Source organism: Epinephelus fuscoguttatus, linkage group LG13 (genome assembly GCF_011397635.1).
Source record: "Epinephelus fuscoguttatus linkage group LG13, E.fuscoguttatus.final_Chr_v1".
Taxonomy (NCBI): Eukaryota; Metazoa; Chordata; class Actinopteri; order Perciformes; family Serranidae; genus Epinephelus; species Epinephelus fuscoguttatus.
The window spans coordinates 29,567,157-29,586,170 of NC_064764.1; the positions used below are offsets into that span (position 1 = coordinate 29,567,157).

At 39.6% G+C, this 19,014-nt stretch overlaps 2 protein-coding genes and 1 long non-coding RNA gene across 6 annotated transcripts in view; all 3 read left to right on the top strand.

Moving 5' to 3' along the window:
- The first annotated feature begins 577 nt into the window (after positions 1-577).
- atp6ap2 (ATPase H+ transporting accessory protein 2) lies at positions 578-8,615 on the top strand. The gene is made up of 9 exons (XM_049593613.1): positions 578-692; positions 3,597-3,727; positions 3,838-3,966; positions 4,077-4,172; positions 4,274-4,411; positions 6,267-6,320; positions 6,408-6,557; positions 6,639-6,758; positions 7,801-8,615. The coding sequence occupies exons 1-9, from the start codon at positions 617-619 to the stop codon at positions 7,993-7,995; spliced, it is 1,089 nt and encodes a 362-aa protein (XP_049449570.1). The 5' UTR covers positions 578-616; the 3' UTR covers positions 7,996-8,615.
- A 2,471-nt stretch (positions 8,616-11,086) lies between these two features.
- Positions 11,087-13,208, top strand: LOC125899377 (uncharacterized). Its single transcript, XR_007450719.1, has 3 exons — positions 11,087-11,224; positions 11,903-11,992; positions 12,397-13,208. It is a non-coding gene; the product is annotated as an uncharacterized LOC125899377 (long non-coding RNA).
- Positions 13,209-14,475: 1,267 nt separating this feature from the next.
- senp7 (SUMO specific peptidase 7) overlaps positions 14,476-19,014 on the top strand; it is a 29,508-nt gene continuing 24,969 nt past the window's right edge. For all 4 annotated transcript variants that reach the window (XM_049593582.1, XM_049593583.1, XM_049593584.1 and 1 more), the window contains exons 1-2: positions 14,476-14,645; positions 16,866-16,954. In XM_049593582.1, coding sequence (XP_049449539.1) covers positions 16,898-16,954 — 57 coding nt within the window. In that variant the 5' untranslated portion in view covers positions 14,476-14,645; positions 16,866-16,897. The remainder of the gene's footprint in view (positions 14,646-16,865; positions 16,955-19,014) is intronic.

A 19,014-nucleotide genomic window follows, 5' to 3' on the forward strand; every position in this document is an offset into this window, starting at 1 on the left:
TTCACTGCATTGAAAAACAACAACACCTTATCTCATAATTACGACATGAGAAATCAGAATCAGAAATAATTTATTGATCGTTACAATCGGTACAGTTGCTACAATGTAAAGCATTATAAGAAGTAGGGAAAAAAAGTGTGGAAATGTGTGTGTAAATATAGAGCAACAAATAAAATAAAGTAGAAATGAAATGTGCATTAAAATAAAAATAAAAATGTGCATTATGCTACCGTGTTCAACACTAGTACATAAGTTATAATAAAATTACATATTGAAATAAAATATATATAGTCACTGTGCTGAGGCAACAGCAATGTCAGTAGAATAAACAACAACATAATTAGAGCATAAGAAACATGTACAATTATGTGCATTGTATGTTGAAGTAATATACGCAATAAGAGGTGCAAAATATTGCACACAATATATATTTATATATTTTTTTTGGATATTAAGTTGCAGAGAAAATTAATAAGCGTTAGTACCTTGGATGTAGGTAGTTATTTGTTATTACTTCAGGTGCCTGTACTGGTGTAGCGGTGACAGATATTCTCCCATCGTGCTTTGCGGTGTCGTGACGTCAGGTCAGGTGATCTCTGCTGCACCAAGGAGAAAGATGTCGCTGACAAACTGCCGAAGGATGGAGGCTGTTTTCTCCGCGGTGTTTGCTCTCTGCTGCCTTGTCACAACCGGTAAGAAATATGCAGCGATAGATAATTATGATTCACATTTCTTAGGATTAATTTTACACATATTTATAATATTATAGCGTCATGTAACCCCACCGTATTTATAAATGACAACCTAGCTTAAACACCGTTAGCATCGCCGTTTAAGTTAGCTCAACGGTAAAACCATATGTTTGGTATAACAGTCTCACAGAAATAAATGGGAACATGTGAATAGGAATAACATTGCTATACTTGTAGTATTGTATTAATAAATCGGCTTTGGCTTCCAACAGGCAGCTAAGAACTGAACATCACTGTGTTAACGTTAGCTTGATGCTAACTCCTAACATATTGGTAAACTGTCACCGCTAGCAGTGAGAGTGTGAATGTGTAACGTTACTTTCAGGTTAGAAACGTCTACAATTTGTTCGTGGTGTGGTAAAATTAAAGGGAAATATACATTCATGTGCTTCCTTGTTTCTGGTTACGAATTTACACCGGACTGTGAAGTCATGTGACAGGCTGTAAACTCATAGTTCCTCTTCAGCAGTCATCATCAGGTTGTCACGAGTTGGTTTATGCCTCCATCCACTGAGCTGTAGTGTCAGTGTTAGTGGACTGCTATATTTATTCTGACCCCTCAAGTCCAGTCAGCATGTGGGGATGAATTTGTACTTGCTGTAATGTACAATTAACATATCACAGAGAGTTAAAATTGCACCACACTGACAGAAACAGCAGCTGAGGAGGGGAAGAGCATTATGAAAATCACGTTTATTCCCAAGTAGGTTTTCACATACAAGAAGTTGGTGTTTTGGTGCATAAATAGAAGTAAAAAAAACAGTAAAATACATATTAAAAAACCACTACAGCACAATATAGCTATAATAAAATGAAAGAGCTGTACAGTTTTGTGCATAGTTGTGCAAATATTGACCAGGGAATGTGCTAATATTTATGGTATATTAAGTATAAAGAGTATGTGCAATGTACAGAGATAAAAGTCCAAAACATTTACATAAAAGGTTTATTGTGTAGGATGTAGTAGCATCTAGCAGTGATGTTGCAGTTTCCAACCAACTGAAACTTCTCCAGTGTGCCAAGCATGTAGGAGAACTATGATGGCCAATGCGAAAACGTGAATGGCCCTCGAACCAGTGTTTGGTTTGCCTGTTCTGGGCTACTATAGAAAGACATGGCTGACTCTGTGGAAGAGGACCCACTCTGTATGTAGATACAAATGGCTCAATCAAAGGTATTTAAAGACACAATGATTGTTAGTTTCAGGTGATTATACATTAATAAAAACATCGTTATGAATATTCAGAGTTGGGCAAGTCATTTGGAAATGTGGTGAGCTAAGCTACCAGTTACTCTACATCAAATTGAAGCTAAACTACAATGAAGCTATCCCCAGAGAAATGTAGCAAGCTAAGATACAAGAAAGTGGCCAAAAGTAGCTTGCTCATTGCAGAGCTACTTTTATTTATTTTTTTACTTTATGTCAAATCAGCATTATCTCAGTTATGAGAAAAACGGTCAGCCAAAAGAATAGACAGACAAAATAAATTTCAAATAATAGTCCTACTATACCTCATTTATGTACAATTTGCTTGCCATCATCAATTTATACAGCAAATGTGTCATGATATGATTCCAATAAAAGACATCCTCAGCGTCGACAACGCCTCCCTCTTCCATCTGTTTTCAGTCCCCTCACTCCTGTCTCTTGTATATCTCTTGCTGCTTGTGTCTGTTAGTTGTGTCTCCCCCCAACAAGCATGGAGAGACACTTGAGAGACGCATTAAGAAGTGCAATAGCCAATCAAAGGCAAAGTAGGGTCTTGCCAAGAAAATCTTACAGCGAATCAGCAAGCAGAATAAGCTGCAGGATTAGTATGTGATGTCATATGGAAGTGCGTCCCTCATCCACATGACCGTGTGTGGAGCTGGCATCAGTCACATATCCTCTGTTGTATTATTCTTAGTTTTATCCAGACCCCTGCAGTTTTTCTTGGGAAAAATATTTTGGAACTTTCGTGGAAGCTGCCACGCTACTTGGTTAATGAATCAACTTTGCCACTGAAAAGATATCTGACACAGAATGTAGTGACGTTACCACCATGCTAGTGAGAATTGTAGATAAGTTAGTAACCTCACTACTTGTAGTGACACTACTGCCCAACACTGAAAATTATATTTTATTTCTGCCTTTCTCTGGACCTTTAATGTAACACACAGAGACATTTGTGGACGTTCTACTTTGTTGTAACATGTAGTATCTGGTGGGGTTGTGTGTTATAAGAGTTGGTGAAATATCTAAAGTCATACAGTGTCATCATATTGGTTTGTAAAGCAAGTCACTACTTTTCAGTCACTTTGATTTATTGTATTGATGTCATGTCAATAGTTACTGAAGGCTGATAGTTACTGAAGGTACTTTTTTTCCCAAATAGAAACTTTTCTGTTTAAACAAATCTATGGCTGCCTGACTGTAGCTTTGAATCTATAAAGGGGCCAAATTCCTGTTAAAAATAATAGATATGAACAAAGATACAACCCTGTATCGACTTCATCTCTCAGTCATTCATGATTTCCTATAAAGCAATCAATAGTGTTCACTTCACAGAGAGGAATAAAGGACAGGTGAAGTGCTGTGAAAGTGTAGTATTCACATCCATCAATGGTAAAGCATTGAGAGTGGGAATGTTCGTGAAATGTATTTTACACTACTTTTTGTTCCTTTTGTGAGAAGTTTCAAGGGCTCTATCATTTGTGAATTTCACACGGAGAAATTGTGAACTCTCAGTTTCTTTTGCAGGTCTGTTAGGTTGAGAAAATGTTTTCCTCTTGGATGTGTTTGTACTGTTGTTCTTAATTTTCCACGTTTCACTAGGATTAACAGTTCTCTTTCTTTCCCAACAGCTGTCCACGGAGACAGTTTAACAGTGCTGCAGTCTCCAGAGTTTGTGTCCTTCCAGAAAGGAGACTGGCCCGTCTCCGGAGAGAAGATCCCTGACCTGGTGGCTTTAACCATGGGCTTCTCTGTTCAAGAGGTGCGTTGTTATTATCAACTTAGATGGTGATATGCCAGTGTTATGTTGACAGCTTCTTTCTGCTGCCCCTGAGCAGTCTAAACCTTTGCAATCTGTGTTCATTCATACAGGATCTGTCCTGGCCAGGCCTCCAAGCTGGTCCCTTGTTCCAGCGTCCCCGGGCTAATGTACTGGTGGTGGTGAGAGGAGTCGACAGCCTGGCCCTGCCTCAGAGTGTGGCCTCTTACCCCTTGGAGAACGTGAGTCAGACTGGGCTGTGGCATTATGATGATGCTTTGTACATCAGATATATTACTGACGTGTAAAGTGTGATGTGGCAGAGTTAGTCAGTGTGTCTTCTTCTTTGCAGCCGGTGCCCTTCACCTTGGACAGTGTTGCAGAGACGGTACACTCTCTGTTTGCCGAGGACACCCCTGTAGTGCTGCAGCTGGCCCCTAGCGAGGAGGTAACGGAAATATACTAACACTAAACAGAGTATACCTACAATCTGCGATGTCATTCTTAAGAGGCTTATTTGTTGTTTTATTGTTTTGTTGTTTCTCTCAGAGGTTGTATATGCTTGGCAAGGCCAATGCTGTGTTTGAAGACCTACCAGTCACCTTGCAGCAGATCCGTGCCCGTCTGTCTCAGGATGGCTCTGTGTTGGCTTCTCTGCCGCTCAACTCTCTCAGCAGGAATGCAGAGGTCAGTTTCAAACAACAACATCGTACCCACACAAGGACATGCTGGCTTTTTAGATTTGGCCTTATTTCCACACAACCACCGTGAACATTTTAAAGACAAACTTGTGACAGCCTATATGACATGATGGCTGGTTTGATCACCATCATTCTACCTCCAAAATAGGATGTTAAAGGGATTCTTAACCAACTTTAACCGGCTCTCAACTTTTAACCTCCTCCTTCTTGGGGAAACTCCGCTGGATGATGCAAATTATGCAAAATGAGTCATCTGGCAGAGTTTAGCTGGCTCTCCTGGGGCTGATGCTCCAACTACAGGCTGTACTTCTGCATATTTGTATTTCCCGTCTCCCATGGTGCCACAGAGGACACAAAGAGTTTAGAAGCAGACTGTGTTAATTTCACTGACAAAAACTATGATGAAAGCGACCTTTTCCCATGACGAAAACGGTTAATGGTGGACTATGGGCCAAGGCGAGAACAGCTGTGCTTTCTACATCTTGAGCAAAAGCAAATGCTACAGTCCTTTTCCCCTGTTTTCTTTCTGGTCATGTTCCACCAATTTCGAAAGAGTTCACATCCTTCTTCTGCATAGACCCTTTTAGGACCGACGTCACAGTGACATCAGTTTGTTAGCTGGAGGCAAAACAGGACTCGCCGACACAGGGCTGTAGGCTACATAGGAGTCTTGTTGTGTTATTGGGAGCCAGAATAGATGGAGTCATGGCTCAACTTAAATTTGATCACATACCAGCTGCCACTGCCCGTCAACAAAAACAAAGACAACTATGGTTAAAGGTGATAAGACCAAAGGACTGGACGGAGGCGATCATCAAAAATGCTCACATGTGCAGTGCACACTTCATATCAGGTTAGGGAAAAAGTATTTCCTGTTGTAGGGATGAATAACGTTATGTGTATTAAGGGTTATCATGTCCACCTCATCAGAAACTGGGGAGGGATTAAGAAAAATATTGGATTTCTCCATAACGCTAACTCTTTAGCGCATTAGCTAACGTTAGCTTCAATAGCAAAACAAACGGTGTCGTCTTGTCGTCTTCCTTTGTAAGATTGGCATAGTAATCAACTACAAAGCTTCCTGTGACATCATCCATCCACTGAGTGAGAGGCACACAGGTCGGCCAGTCTGGTCCCGTTGGTCAGTGTTTACTTATTCAAGTAACACTCGCGGTCCTGGAGAGTGAGTGACCTGACATGGTGCATTCATAAATTCAGTCTGATGCTCTACACTAAAATGAGAGCCCCGTTGACCAAAGAAACGGAGCGTTTTATTTCTACATGAATTAAAGAACAGTTAAGTTAATCACACATTCTCTCCACTCAGTGCTTTGCTGCTCTGTCTCCCCAGACAGAGTGACAAGAATGTCTTCTGGGCAACCGAACGATCCAGTTTGTTCCAGAGTGCGCTCCAACACTCGGAATGAGTGTTTCTGAACGCACCACTTGCATCATCTTCCTCCATTGTCTAAAACAAGCCAACAGAACTTGCTAGCTAGCGCTGGCTAATGTCTGTGGAGAATTGTTTTGCCTCCAGCTAAGCCCCGCCCGCCAGAAAACATCATGCTGTTTACTAACAGTAAAAGGGTCTATAGACAGCCTAGTTTTATGAAAAGACCATTTTTCCAGCAGTGAGATACTTCACTAGTAATAAATATTCTTGAGCAGTTAGCAAGCAGCATCCACCCTACGTAGTTAGTATACTTCAAAAAGTAAATATGGCATCATCATGCTTAGGACTCCTGGGAGTTCTGCAAATAAAGTGACCAGTTTTACCTAAATTAGATTGTGTTTGTCAACTTGAAAGCCTGACATTTTACCTCTCTGTTTCTGCTTTCTAGGCTGATTTGCTCTTCCTGTCTGAGGTTCAAGTCCTGCATGACATTACAGCTCTGGTAAGTCGTCTGGCTTCGCTGAAATCAGGCTGAAAAAGAGGACAGTCCTTGCACTGCTAGCTCACATGTCTTCTGCCCTTCTTGTAGCTGCAGAGACACAGACACTTGGCAAAGGACCACTCTCCTGACCTGTACTCCCTGGAGCTGTCTGGCCTGGAGGAGCTCAGCAGGCTCTACGGCCAAGACTCTCCTCAGTACCGCGACGCCACCGCCATCCTTGCCTCTGTCCTGCAGAAAGTAAGGAGAAGCTCTTAGTATACCTTTACTTACAGAATCTTCTCAGTTTTTATTTTAACATCTGTATCTTTTTCATTGCAGTTTGGAGAGGATGTGTACGGTCTCTATGGCAACAGCGCTGTGGTGGAGGTCGTCACAGTGAAGACCTTCGAGGCTCCTTTGACCAGGAAGTCCCGTTCGATCCTGGAATCCAAACAGATTGTAAGTCTTGTTGACTGTTGTTTTTCCCTTTATCCTTATGCTGATGTTGACTGGAAATCAAAATTTTAAACCTGAACGTGTGCTGTATTAGCTTAATATGATGCATTGACAGTACTTTAAGTGTCATATGCTGAAATGTAGTTCACAGAGTAACGACAGCATGTGGAGGTGTGAGCTGAGAACAGGAAACTACTGCTGCATGTAGGTGCTGTATCTGCACCATAGCTGACATGCAGCACCTCAAAAATCTAACTGTAATCAGGGGCTGCGATGAAACCACATGTATAGCCTTGGTAATCTCCTCTGTTTTAGTATCACACATCCAGCCAAGGCATCTCCTCTGCAAACTGTCTGCTCCGCTAATCGCCGCTCTATATCACAGTGAAGGAACATAAAAACAGCCATAGAGCTTTTTCACTGCAGACATTTCGGCGTGTCGTAGCAGTAAAAGCACCAGTGTAAATGTTAACATCAAAAACGCCTGCATTTCATCAAGGTGAGTGTGTTTCACGGTCTGGGCATTGTACACGCTGACTCACTGTCACGGCTTACTGGGACATGTGAAGGAGCTGAGCCAACGTTAACGTTAAAATGTCTGCTGTGATACGGCGTCTACTGCAGAACAACTCTGGGGAGTGTATTTTAAAGTACAGTATGGTCTGATCATGTAAAATATGTGAGCTAAGAATCAGTGCCACTGGAATTTATGGTGGGACTGCGGTTAACCCCTTACGTGAAGTATAAACCCAGTTCCAGTCCATGCTTCTTGGTTTTTATGACTCAGGTCTGGAACCAAAGAATGCTTTGATCAGCCACTCTAATAAAAACGAGTAAGGGGGAATGGGGGTGAAAGGGTTGGGGGGGGGGGGTCCTAATAGTCCTGTTAATGCCTCTTATTAGATGTTGCCCTCCTTCTATCACACTCACATCCTGTTGGCTACTCGATGCATGCACAGCAGCGGAGATGAAAAGGTTACATGACTGTTTTTCAATCTAATGCGTCCACCTTTCCGGGTTTAAATCTCAATTTATGTTTTGGCAGAGTAACCCCGGCAGCCCTTACAACCTGGCCTACAAGTACAACTTCCAGTACGCTGTGGTGTTCAACATTGTGCTGTGGCTGATGATCGCTCTGGCCCTCGCCGTCATCGCTATCTCTTACAACCTGTGGAACATGGACCCGGGATATGACAGCATCATCTACAGGATGACCAACCAGAAGATCAGGATGGATTAAGTCCTGAGCTCCGACACTCCAGCCGTCCTCTGAGATCCCTCTTATGAATGTTTGTGTTTTGTGTGAGGTCTTGTTCAGTGAAAAATACAGTGACAGCTTGATGGGAGGAAGGACGTTATACTGAGTCACCTTTATGTTTACATCAACATTATTCTGCAATTTGCCCACGTGAAGCTGCTTGATCAAATTCAGACTTCCTCTCATCAACCTCTGCTCACATCATTCCTTACGACCTTAACTCCTCACTAACTCATTTGTTCCCCTGGTGATTGCAACTGTATTTTTTATTGTAAAAAAAAATATTGTGATTCTATGAAAGAATGATTCCTGTGTGAAGTTGTTGTGCTTGTCTTGTTGTGTGAATCTGTTTTAAGTTAAATGAAGTCTATGTGTATATATTGAATATACAAAATGCAACTGTACGACAAACTGCTGTATTGTGAAGAACATTTGTGCAGTGTTTATTCCAGGAAGGTTTCACCCTGCTTCTATTCCAGATGGTAAACGCATATTGGATGACATGAATACTTGATCATTATGTTGGTTGTTTGGATTGGACATGGATAAATGAAGCTCTGTAAATCGCGTTAAAATGCCTGACATTAAATTATTACATGGAACTTGTGGCTGTGTTTCATTTCATTAACTGGCAGCAAGTGTTTAATTCTGGAAAACTCCTATTTGTACTGTTCATTTCTGTAACCGCTTATCCTGTTAGGGGTCGCAGCGGGGCTGGAGCCTATCCCAGCTGACATTGGGTGAGAGGCAGGGTACACTTTGGACAGGTCACCAGACTGTTTCTACTGTTTCAAAATAACCTTTTCCCAACCTTTTTGGCTTGTAAACATTTATGAGTGTAGCTGGATGCCATGTTTCAGGTGTCTTTAAACTTTCAGCAGTTTCACCCAGAAGACATTTGCCTTTGAAGTGTGAATGCTTTAACTACTTAACTGCATCACTCTGTACAGTGTTGGTTTTCAACAGGGGCTCAGAGTAACTGCAGCGAGGTGCCAAATTATTGTTTTTAGTGTATTATTTTTTCCTTTCCAAAATGAAAATGTCTGAAAATACACATTTACATAAATCCAGAATACTTTGCCTTTTGCATAATTTTATCTTTGTAAAAGTAGTTTCCTCCCTCAACTACCTGAAAAGCAAGTAAAGGTCAAGACTGCAGCCTTAAGCTGATACGGCCCTCTGCCTGACAACCTCCATCTGCCCACTTTAATATGCAACGCAGCTTTATACTATATGTGAAGTAGAAGGTCCCAGCTCTGTCTCTGTTTCAGTTAAGGGGTCCTTGGACTGAAAAACATTTTTTTAAAAAAGTTAACCAGGAATTTAACCCATTGAGACTGAAATTCTCTTTTACAAGAGAGACCCGGCTGAGGTAGCAGCCAATCAAAACACATTAAAATGCAGCAAATACAATATATAACACAGAAATCCACAATAAAACAACATCTATTCAAACACAGTGGCCTCTCAAGAAAAACAAGCACGTCTCTGTCACCACATTCTTTATGATGACCTTAAATTCATCATCATTCATTTCTAATTGTAGATCTTTTTGGAGATTGTTCCATGTCGAAGGTGCAGAGTAGGAGAACACAGTTTTCCCCAGATCTGTTAAAACCTGGGTACATTAAAGAGCAACCATTTGGAGGAGCGTAGCTGGTAACAACCAGAGCTGACACACACGGAAGGGAGCAGATGTCGACTGGAAGTTTGCCCAGTATTGAACTGTCTAGATAAAAATATACCAGTGCTGCTATCTGCAAGTGGTCAATGACGTCCAATTCACCAAATCATAAAGAATGCAGTGATGATCCCTGGTATGTTGGGTAGCAGCTGTTAAAGCTCCACCTCAACTGGCTACAACAGTGAAATGCTTCAGTATCTAAAAATATGAGATATGATAATCAGTCAGGTGGGACATTGTTCTGGAGCTCTAGTATTTTTACCTCTTTTAGTATATTAAAATGTATGTGCTTTTAATTAAAAAAGATTTTGTTATGCAGGACTTTTAAGCCTACTTGTAATGGAGTATTTTTTTAAATTGTGGTATTTTTTTTTCCATCAATATCTTTATTAATTTCCAAATATGTTGTAAGAACTGGAAAGCAACTGTGTTGTCACCCAGAATTGTTTGTTTGTATCTTGTATCAAGCCCAAAGACATAGTTCACATGAAACATATCAGTACAATCTGTTTTACCTGTCCGTGATATTCTGATAATTTCTGCTAATAGACAACAGACAAGTAAGATAATATTTGCATCGTGGAGACATTGTTTCTAACATTAAGATATTTGTAAGTAAGAGAAAGAGGAAATAAGTTAGTGTGAGAAACAAGGAATACACATAATGGGATTTATCTATGAGTAATAAAGGGAAGTAGACTACAATTGAGAAGAGGACTCCTAACACTTAACTCAGGATGTCTCAAAGTTAACACACCATACTCAGACTAGTAGGCATTTCCATGTATTTTATAGTTTTTTTGCTTTCTAAATCTTAAAAAGTATTCAGATCCTTCTCGTAAATAAAATACCACAATTTGTTTTTCATTCCTGGTTTATACCCTGACAAACTTCTTGCATCCAAGAAAGATATTGCTGTCTTAAATCTCTGTCTGCTGCTTGCAAAAACAGATATCTCACTTTCTTGGAAAAAAGACTGGTAAACCAAAGTTTATTAATTGGACTGATGAGTTATCCATAACCGCTGGAAAGGATGACATACATCATTTAAGGGAAACAATCACTTTGAAATAATTTAGGGTCCTTTTCTACAATATATGGAGAATGTTGAATTAAATATTGTGATGAATGTCGCGGGCGAGTTGCAAGTGTAGTGGTCCTCTGCAGTTACCTGAATTATTTGAACTCCTATTAATACTTGATCGTTGTCAAGGATGTTTTTTTTAACTAATCAGTCAAGTTTTATGACAGTGTTACATATCTCAATCCTCTTTCCTGTGGACCTGTCATGTGTATTACGTTATGCTAGCTTGTGTAACATCGCAGCCAATCAGAATGCAGCTTGGAGCTTTAAGTCCCGCCCCCGGTATTATCCGCGATATGTAATTGGCTGTTTGCTTTTGTAACAGCTCGGGTAATATTATCGGAGGTCGTAGAAAGAGAAAGAAGCTTTTACACGGAACAGAGAAGGCTAAATCTCCTAGACAGCAAAACAGGAAGCAACAATGGTCTGACTGTTAATAAAAGGTAGGACTTGTTTATTGTTTTTTGTACATTTAATATAATAAAACCGTAGTTTACCGCGGCTACGCCCTCCTATCACGAAGCTTTGTTTCCTGTGTAATGAAAGCAGTCATGTGAGCCGATGCAACTGTAGACCATAAACACAGGAGGCTATAATCAATCATTTGTGATGTCTTATTATTGTTATTATTATTATTATTATTATTAAGATACTCAGCAATATATAAAGTAGTTAGCATGAGCCCTACCTTTACCACCTGCACCAATAAAGCGATACATATCATTACATCAATAATTAATGTTAATAATATGTAATATTCTGTGTAAAAGGTGCTTTTATTTGAATGTAAATGTGCTAATACTCTTGTACTTTTAAGTAAATGCATGACTTGTGTATTTCCACATGTGGCATTGATACTTTTACTTAAATATGTTATCATCTTCCACGTCTGAATATACAGTATGTAAGGACAGTTTATTTTAAAGACTTTTTCATAATGATACTTTAAGGCTTTGTTGCTGTTTTCCCACTTATTTATCTATCAGTTTAGAGCTTTGTTTTTATGTGTTTGATATTTGAAGACAACGTGTTTACATGCAAAACACCTTCACAATGATACTTAGAGTTTTTCTACTCATGTACAGTTTACATCTTTTAATTTTTTGCCTCTTATCCTATAGCTAGCATCTATGTGGTCAGGAAGATCCGGGCTTCCATCACCGCTGGAGAGCAACTGGAAAAGCCCATCATAACACCATGTAGTGCTAGAGGTAAGACAATGACGACACCTGCTACAACTCCTGCAAGAAAAACAGGAAGAACTCGTAGTTGAAAGACTAGTGGATCAGATTTAACTCTGTCTAAACAGATAGTTGTTTACCTTAACTGTGTAATCCCTGCAGCTATTTTGGCTTTTAGAGGATGGTCAGCTGCTCACTGTTGAGAGGGTGAAACTATTGTTAACCATGTCTTTTTTTTTAAATCAAACAATCTAAATCTAATTTTATAACCTTATGCGCCAAACTCAACACTGTTTGTACAACACCCTGCTCAGAAATCTTGGTTCTTAATTAGTCTTAGCATTATGTCATGAAGCATGTCCATGAGATTAGGGGTATTAGAGGAGTATTATGTTCATGTCACTGACTCACATGGGTGTCTTTTTTCTGCTCAGCTGAAATGAGAGCGGGACAGGAGTCGAGAGGAATCGCCTCAGCGGCCGCACTGAGCCCAGAACCTGATGGAGGTGTCGTTGGAGCAGTCGGCTCGGGGGCGTCCTCGGAGACAGCTGTGCAAAAATGCGGCTCCTGACGTTAAGGGTACAGCTGGACACTTGGACTGCAGTCGCCGCATCAGAAAAATATTACTTGTTGTCTCTGTGTTTTTGTGTTACAGGACAGTAATACATTATCATGGATGATTTTGTGTATATTCAGAACGTATGTGCAATGATCAACATCAATTTTGTCAAAATGGACTCCAACACAAAGACGATTACATCACTGCTTTCCAGTGTCCATGCTGTGCTCAAGCCAACGTCCAGCTCCCAATGACACACATGCATGCCTTTTTCACAGAGGAAATTTTGCCTTACCATGAGAACAAAACAGCTGCAAATAACATAAATGATGAACAGACAACTTCTCAACTTTTCTCCACCTGGTCAAGTGGTGCAAATGTTGGTGCCGCCGTCTCAAAGGAAGCTGAATCACTCTCTGTTTTCCTCAGAGCCTAGCAAAAGTTTCCAAAGTTGGTTGTTCCATCTTCCACCATTTCTGCTTCTGGACCATCACTATTGCGTAGTGAAAGTGATGGAGACATTTATGCTATTACATTTATTTGGTTAGTCGACGTGTTCTCTGTGAGAAAGGCTTGTATTTATGTACTGCAGTGTGTGAAGGCTGACTCACCAACCTCTCTCCAGGGGCTGAGCGGTCCTGATGTTTCTGCTGCTGTATCAATAAATAAATCATTTAAAAAAGAAAATCTCTGCAGGGGTGATGTTTGTGTATGGGGTAACGGGGATTGAGCCTTGGTTATGGCCAAGAAATGAACCTGGTATTTATAGAAGATGTTTTGAATTATAGTAGGAAAAGCACAAGTATGCAACGTATCACTGCAAACTATTGGAATAATCACTTTGAGAATATAAATTGGAAATTAATCTGGGATTACTTTAACAATTTTTTAGTTAAGTGTATTTTAAAGATGTTCATTTAATCTATTCAACAAACCACTTCTGAATTCTGGGTCTTCTAGAGTGGTGGCACAGAAACAATCACATATTTGTTTTATGAATGCATTTAGGTAAAACTCTTATGGGTTGATGTTGAACATGTTTTTGACATGTATGTAGACTGAGATTCACGACAATGTTAAAGTCCCCCCCCCCAAATTAAAATATCTTCTGTTTCTGTTGTTATAACATTAAAGAGGGATTTGAAGAAGTCACTTTCTGGTGGTGCATAGACATTAATCAGCATAACAGATTCATTTTCTAGTTTTCCCTTCACTAGTACATATTGATCCTCTTTATCCTTAATTTCCTTTTCACAAACAAATATAGTTAAGTTTGGAAATAATATTATAGCCCGACCCTTTTATGTCCTTGTTTATATGTACTGTAATATGACTTCCTAAAACCAAACTTTTTAAAAAAAATTGTCTGGGACCAGTGAGTCTCCTGTAAAAAATAAAACATGTACTTTCTTTTTTGTTACGGGAAAAATGATCTGGACAGAAGTTATGTTTTTATTTTAAATCTTCTCATTTTATATGTTAAGTTTTATATCGATAAAGGCAAATGGTCTGAAAGGAAATCCAATATTCATCATGTCAAGTATGAAATGAAACTGTACAAATCAGAAAGCCGTCAGGACTATGGTAATTTAAAATGCCCTTTAAACCTCTTTTATCTTAAGAATATAAGTACTTAGTTGTTCTTCTTGTTATTTATTATATTCCTGCATGCTTTGCATCATTTTATGACGACTGAATAAAGAAAAAAGCGTAACTAGAAACATGACTGATACCAAATGCAGGAAACACCTAAATGGAACTCAGCCATCATAAATATCATTAATTACATCTCAACTTTTCCTTAACTTAAGTCAGATTATCTGCTGTATGGAAACGTGTGTTTATTTAGCATGGTAATTAAAAGTAAATAAATTAATAAAGATAAAAGACAACAGAAACTTTGACCTGTCGGAGGCGCTAAAAACAAAAGTGATGCACTTCCGGTGTACACCGGATGTCGCTAGCACACATTGAAAAGCCTGTGCAATACCGAAACACAATCTAACCGCAGCGAAATGTGTTCCTACTGCGTCTGAAAGATGCTGCTGGGAACGGTGGCGGGGAAATAGCTGTCTGCATACTACTTATATCATCTGCTATACCCAAGAGAGGCCCCGGTCTAGGGTAAGCTTTATCTCTGCTACGTTTAGCTAGCATCATAGACAAATAGCACTAACAAGCTAGCTGCGTCGGCTAACGCGAGCGCGAGCTTATATGGGTTTTTGTTCACTTTCTGCCGCACTCCAGTCACCAGACATCAACTTTAGTAGCTAACAGGTGGTCGTTGTGAGGCTGTCCATTAAAGTGGAAACCTTTTATTCCCTTATTTATTATCAGGGGCAATGCACATTCAATAACAGCACTATAACAATAAATGTGCCCGTGTTAGCCAAGAGGCTAGTTGTTGTCCCTCGGCCTGATGTTTAACTGCCTGTTAAAGCGGGAGTTTGCAGGATTGTTTTGGCTACATTGGGCAAACATGTCATATTAAATTTTGAGCATATTGTAATTCAGGTGGACTGACAGAAAACTAGACTTGTGCCCCTCCTCTTGGCTCTGTTTTGAGACTTTAGTCAATGTAGTCCATAACGGGAGACTTTGGCCAATCACAGGTCATGTCACAGAGAGGCCCTTATATTGGCTCCTCTACAAATGTGGAAGACTGATTCAGTGGCGAATAATCCTGTAGATAAAATCGATATTCAGCATTGGCAACAAGTGCCACACTGCAAAGCAACCCAGAAAGCAAGACAGACTTATCATAAAGAGAGTCTAAAAGAAAATCTGACTATAAACAAAATAAAACAGGTGTCAACATCAACAAAGCGTTTCAGAGATGTTCAGAAAATGTTGCTAACGTTGGTAGTTTAACCTCTCTGCTAACAGGTGTTGTGTCAAAGACTGTTTCCCCATTGATATCAGCTTTTCCCTAACATGATCCTATCTGCTCGCTTTCTTCTGAGCAGTGATTTGGTAGAAAGAAAATAGTTCCTACATGAACCTGCTCACAAGAATGTCTGTGAATTATCTTGAGTAACCGGCTCATGATTTCTGAAAAGAGACATTGCTGTTAAGTTTTCCAAATGTATATTTTTGGCACTTTGAGCACCACAAGCTGAGTGCCATCTAGTTCCATTATATTGGAGGGAAGGCAGACTTCTCTACATCAGATATCTCCAACACTCGGCATCTCAGCTGTTTACCATCAACAGAACGAATGCAAAAGGAGGAGGAGTTAGTCAATAATGACTGAGTATGCAAAATAGTGGAGAGTATGTCAACAGCAATAGAAAATATCATGGAATGTGTTGCTGTAGAAATAAAGCTGTATATGTAGAGCACCAGGATCCTGTATTGACACATTTAATGATAAGATGGTTGATGTACATGAGAAGATGAATGACAAAAAGTTGGCCTTTGGATGTGGGGACTTTGATATAGATCCATTAAATCCAAATGAGCACAAAAAGAATAGAGATTTTTTTGACACAATGTACAGTCTATTTCCCGCAATATTGAAACCAACTAGAATAACAAGTGACAGTGTTACGTTTGTAGATAAAAATAATTATAAAAAACTTGATTTATGTAGCGCCTTTCATGCAAGAAATGCAGCCCAAAGTGCTTTACTACAAGGCACCGCGTGCTTCACACGAAATAGACGGGATGAACATAAAACACAAATGATTCATAAAATCATTGAGTTGTAAAACTATAAATCATAAAGGTTTTTATAAGATTTTAAAAGAGTTGCAGCAGCGTGAAGTGTTAAAAGACAGTGTCAGACCTGTATCAGGAAGTCAGAGCTTGTTAAAGACTAAAGTGAACAGATCCGTTTTTAGCCTTCTTCTAAAAATATTTAGTGTGCTAGCTTCTCTGACAACTACAGGTAATGTGTACAATAGCTTTGGGGCGTAATTGACAAAGACTGCATCCCTGATCTTATTCTTGGCTGTTGCTGGGAACCTCCAATAAACCAGCAGCAGATGATCACATCTTCCTGTTTTGTGACTGTACAGAACTCTGTATAAAATGATTCGACACAAAATACCAGAAGCTGTTGTTGTTTTCAAGAGGGACTTAAGGAAGCAAAGCTAAGACAAGGCTTATTCAAATTATGATCCAAACCAAGCTTATGATGAATTTCTGTCTACTTTTACCACCTTATATGACAATCACTTACCGTCTGATACCAACACAGAGGAAGATTACTAGGGGACTCGAAAATGCCTGTAAAAAGAAAAAAAATACTGTATAGGAGGTGACCACCCTGTCATACAGTGTTTGATTTATTTTGAAGGTGACAGACTGTGACTATAATTTTTCTGTATGTTTTTCTTGCAGTGTTCCTGCTGTGCCTTACCAAATAGCAGACCATGATGGAGCAAAGAAGAGCCTTAACTATTCCATTTAATGTTGACAAGGACAACTTGGTATGTGTGACCCACTTTTTCATAACATGCATTTATCTTGTGAGCTTTGGGTGTGCAATATCAAATGCTTTCTCATCCTGGCAACATACTGTAATAACACTAGCTTTATGGGTGCTGTTGTAGATTGGGCTGATCACGTGTTGATTACATGATCATGGTGATGTGGGATTGTTTAATGGCTCTGCTCTCACACAGATCTGCTTTTGTGATTACTAATGTTACATTGCTACGTTGTGTTGATCAGTAAGCACATGTCCCTGTTGTTAAATAAATGGATCTTAGTAAGGGCAGGACACGTGACTGCTTCAGCACGTGCAGCTGCAATCAGCAATGTTTTGCATAATCAAAGCTGCTATTATGCTATAGTTGTCATTAGTTATCATTTCGATTAGTCTTGCTTTTCAACAGCCCAACAGGCCTCAACCAGTAGTTAACCAATATTAACCAGTAACTGACCGGTCAATTTGTTTATTTTTTTAGAACTATATTTATAGTTTTACAACAATATTGTACAGTACATAAAAAAACCTCAACACTCATATACACATACAAAGTATAGTTACAGTAATTATGTATAGCATAAAATTAATAAAGAAAAAGAGGGAGAATAGACAGGGAGATGGATGCCATCTTAACTATGGTCAGAAGGTTTCATGTAGTTGAAGTGATCAGTAAAATGTTGCCATATTTTCAGAGAGAATTGTCTAGTCCCAAGTTTTTCATTAGACTTGAATGTGTTGGTGCGGTTCGCTGTGTCCAATTGAGGAAGATCAACCTGCGAGCCAGGAGGCGGAAAATAGATACCATTATGTGTTTCACGCTCTGTAAATCCAGCCTGTAAATCCAAAAACCATCATCAAAGGATCTAAGTGAGTGGGTCTTTGTGTACTTCTCGATAAGGCCTGAAAAATATCACTCCATAATTTGATTTCCTCCGGCAACTCCAGAACATATGAGCTACTGATGCCGGTGCAAGCCCACGGTGTTTACATGTAGGATTTACTTCTGGAAATATCCTGTTGAGTTTTTTGTTTAGACCAGTGGAAATAACCTGGTAATTTTTAAGAAAAACACAAAATGGAGAAGCGTTTTGTGCTGAGTTTGCATGTTCTCCCCGTGTCAGCATGGGTTTTCTCTGGGTATTCCGGCTTCCTCCTGCAGTCCAAAGACATGCAGGTTAATTGGTGACTCTAAATTGTCCGTAGGTGTGAATTTGATGGTTGTCTGTCTCTGTGTGCCAGCCCTGTGATAGTCTGGTGACCTGTCCAGGGTGTACCCTGCCTCTCACCCAGTGTCAGCTGGGATAGGCTTCTGAATGTCTTCTGTGATTATTCATCCATTTCTCCGTGTTGAAAACAGTTAGTTGTTCTTGGCTGTCCCCACTGTCCCTGATGGTTTTGTTAAACCCATCAGAGGCTGTGTTTGTAGCTATCAGGATTTTAATTGGCAAGTGGTCAAGTGTGCAGGATTGTGATAGTTTCCTCCCAGAAGTTGCGTCATTATGCTGCAGGTGCAACACCAGCTGCAGCAGGTCTCTCTTGGGTTATTAGCAGAGTGTTTATGTGTGTATGCAAATGCAGCAGTAGACTGACATGCTCAACAGGTCAGAAAAATTCTTGGTGTTTATGCGATTAATGGTTAACCATTGACATCCCTGGTTACCATAATTAGCAACTAAGTTATTTTCATAATGGATTTTTTTTCAGTTTCTCAGTTAATCTTGCTGCCTATAAATATTAGAAAATATCATGATTGTTCAAATTTTGTTAAACCCACGTCAATGTCTTCAAATGGTTTGTTTTGTCTGACCAACAATGTAAAACCAAAAATAATCAGTTTACCGTAACACAAGACGGAGAGAGTCAGCAAATCCTTTCAGCTGGGAAGCTGGAATTAGGGAATGTTGGTAGAATGCCTAAAACAAAATACAAGACGAATCGATCATCACAATAATTGCTGATTTTTTCCTGTCGCTCCACTAATCAGTGAACTGATTTATATATGCTGCTTTAACACCGGTTTTGCTAAACCGCTGTTCCAGCTCACGTAGAAAAATAATG

Bases quoted from the DNA above. Each gene is read 5' to 3' on its own strand.
- atp6ap2 (XM_049593613.1), top strand. From the start codon at position 617: ATGTCGCTGACAAACTGCCGAAGGATGGAGGCTGTTTTCTCCGCGGTG. The intron at 693-3,596 runs GTAAGAAATATG...CTTTCCCAACAG, and splicing joins CTGCTGCCTTGTCACAACCG to CTGTCCACGGAGACAGTTTA. The intron at 4,412-6,266 runs GTCAGTTTCAAA...TCTGCTTTCTAG, and splicing joins CTCTCAGCAGGAATGCAGAG to GCTGATTTGCTCTTCCTGTC.